General features: G+C 56.2%; 1 protein-coding gene across 1 annotated transcript; it reads right to left on the reverse strand.

Moving 5' to 3' along the window:
* Positions 1-551: 551 nt before the first annotated feature.
* On the reverse strand, positions 552-2,021 carry LOC107094243 (chromosome unknown open reading frame, human C1orf216). Its single transcript, XM_015389757.1, has one exon. It carries the CDS (start codon positions 2,004-2,006, stop codon positions 783-785), a length of 1,224 nt encoding a protein of 407 aa, XP_015245243.1. The 5' UTR covers positions 2,007-2,021; the 3' UTR covers positions 552-782.
* Between the last annotated feature and the right edge of the window lie 516 nt (positions 2,022-2,537).

Consider the following 2,537-nt stretch of genomic DNA (forward strand, 5'->3'; position numbering starts at 1 on the left):
GCTGATGTCACCATAGCAACACTCTTGTCAAGGTCACAGTGTTGTCATGGTATCCATACGGCATCATCATGGTCTAGTATCAGGATGGTATCGTCCCAGCGTTGCCCTGTGTCGTCATGGTAACATTCCTGTGTTGCTTTTACCATGGTCATGACTGTGACGTCTCAGTGTTGCCAAGGTGACATCTCCATGTCGTCATGGTGACATTTCAGTGTCGTCACGGTGACTTCTTTGTGTCGTTATGGTGATGTCTCTGTGTCGTCGCGGTTACCTCTTTGTGTCGTCTCTTTGTGTCGTCACGGTTACGCCTTTCTGACTTGGCAGTGACGTCTTTGTGTCGTCATGGTGACGTCTTTGTGTCTTCGTGGTGACGTCTTTGCGTCGTCGTGGTGTGGTACTATGTCGTCACGGTTACGCCTTTCTGACTTGGCAGTGACGTCTTTGTGTCGTCACGGTGACGTCTTTGTGTCGTCGTGGTTACGTCTTTGTGTCGTCACGGTTACGTCTTTGTGTCGTCACGGTTAGGTCTTTGTGTCGTCACGGTGACGTCTTTGTGTCGTCGTGGTTACGTCTTTGTGTCGTCATGGTAACGTCTGTGTTGTCACGGTTACATCTTTGTGTCGTCATGGTGACGTCCTCCATGCTCACAGTGCTGTCACATTAATGGTTTCAGGTTCAGCTTTGAATAAAGAACAATCACAGAGACAGAAAGTCGAGTTTAACTCGTTAAATTTCAAAACAGGAAGAGACACGGACTCTGTGACATCACACAGCAGGGCTCCTTATGATTGGCCGACTGTGGCGGCAGAAGTAGCGGCTCCCATCCGCAGCAGCTCCTTCCTGTGGGTCAGGATGACGTCAAAGCTGGACTGCAGGCGGTTCTGCTGCTCTTGGACCCGCCCCTGCAGCGTGCGGACCCAGCGGATCAGCGCCAGGCGGCGGTACATGGTCAGCTGCACCTGGTGCTTCTCCATCTCCTGCGCCTTGAAGCGTTCCCGGTCCCGTAGAGTCCACACGGCGTCCATCAGCTCCGGCAGCTCACCGTCGGAGTCAGAGGATTGGTTGTCGTCATGGTGACGCTCCTCCTGCAGGTCGCCCAGTCCGCTTTGGGTCAGCGACTTGTGGCCGAAGCTCCTCTTCCTCACAGCTGCTCCTCTGCTGGTTCTGGTCGGCCCGGCTTCAGGCCTGCCTGGTTTTGGCTCTCCCACTCCCACCCGGTCCAACCCCCCCAGGAGCGCCGCCTCCCCCCCACTCTCCATATTCAGGGAGGAGACGCTGCCGCCGGAGCGAGAGCTGAACTCCGACTCCGAGTCGGTATCTCCCCATTCGTCATCCAGGTCGTCGGTTGCTTCCTCCTTCCTCTGACGCACCTTCCTCTCATCAAACATGGTCATCCTCCCCCCCTCGTCCTCCACCCTCCATTCCTCCGCTCCGTCAGGTGGAACCCGGCCGTACCCGTCGTCTCCCGTCTCGATTTCAGGGAGGGGCTCCAGGGGGCTCCAGCAGGGCAGGCGGGAGCGCGGCGACATGAGGCCAGGGTTCTGCTGGAAGCTGGAGGTAGGCGAGGCGTGGGGGTCGCGGCCCAAGGTCAGGTTCCGGGGGCGGCCCTGGTTCCGGTTCTCATCTGCTCCCCTCCTGGTCTCTGCGAAGCTTTCATGGTTGCCGCCTGGCAGGAAGTTGAAGTTGCTGTCTTTGTTCCTGTTGCCGCCTCTGTAGGCCGAGTTCACATGTTGGTCCTGATGGTGCAGCATCACTGACCTCGACTGAGACTCACTGAAACACAGAAACACAACAGAACCTGAAGTCAGAGCGGGTCTGAGAGCCGCAGCCGGAACCCTAACCCTCCTGCTTCCTGAGGTCCAGACCAGCAGGTCTCCACAAGGTCCACAAGGTCCAGAGGGTCCAGATGGTCCACCTCTGCTGCTTCTCTGCCTCTGCTTTAGACCAGAACCATTTTTCATGAAGTGAGTCATATAGCTGGTCAATAATTGGCTGAGGGGGGCCATGGCCACCCCTGCCCCCCCTTTAGCTCCGCCCCTGCTCAGGTCCTCTTTAGAAACTTGTAGGTTTTCGCTGCTGGAGCAGAACCTGGATGGTTTTAGCTAAACTTTGGGTCAAACAATGATCCAACAGGGAGGCGGTTCCTCAGAATGTCTGCAGTAGATGGTAGAACTCCAGCAGAACCCTGAGGACGCTCAGTGGATCTGGAACCATGACCTTCTCAGATCTGGACCTCCCTGGATCCCTCGTCCAGCAGAGAACCAGCAGAACATCTTCTGCGGTTATATCTGGTGGAGCAGCCTGAAGGTCCAGGCCTGGTCTGCATTGATCCAGAACCTGGACTGACTGAGCAGATCCAGGACCAGACCAGGACCAGACCAGGACCAACTGGACCAGAAGTTCCAGAGCAGAACCGGAGACCAGAGGCTGATCCAGTAGAACCAGAGCAACAAAATACAGAAACGCATAACATCCTCCTCTGCGCATGCGCAGAAGCACCGACAGGAGATCGACTGAACGTGACCACCTTCATCCTC

Source organism: Cyprinodon variegatus, unplaced genomic scaffold (genome assembly GCF_000732505.1).
Source record: "Cyprinodon variegatus isolate N-32 unplaced genomic scaffold, C_variegatus-1.0 Scaffold472, whole genome shotgun sequence".
Lineage (NCBI taxonomy): Eukaryota > Metazoa > Chordata > Actinopteri > Cyprinodontiformes > Cyprinodontidae > Cyprinodon > Cyprinodon variegatus.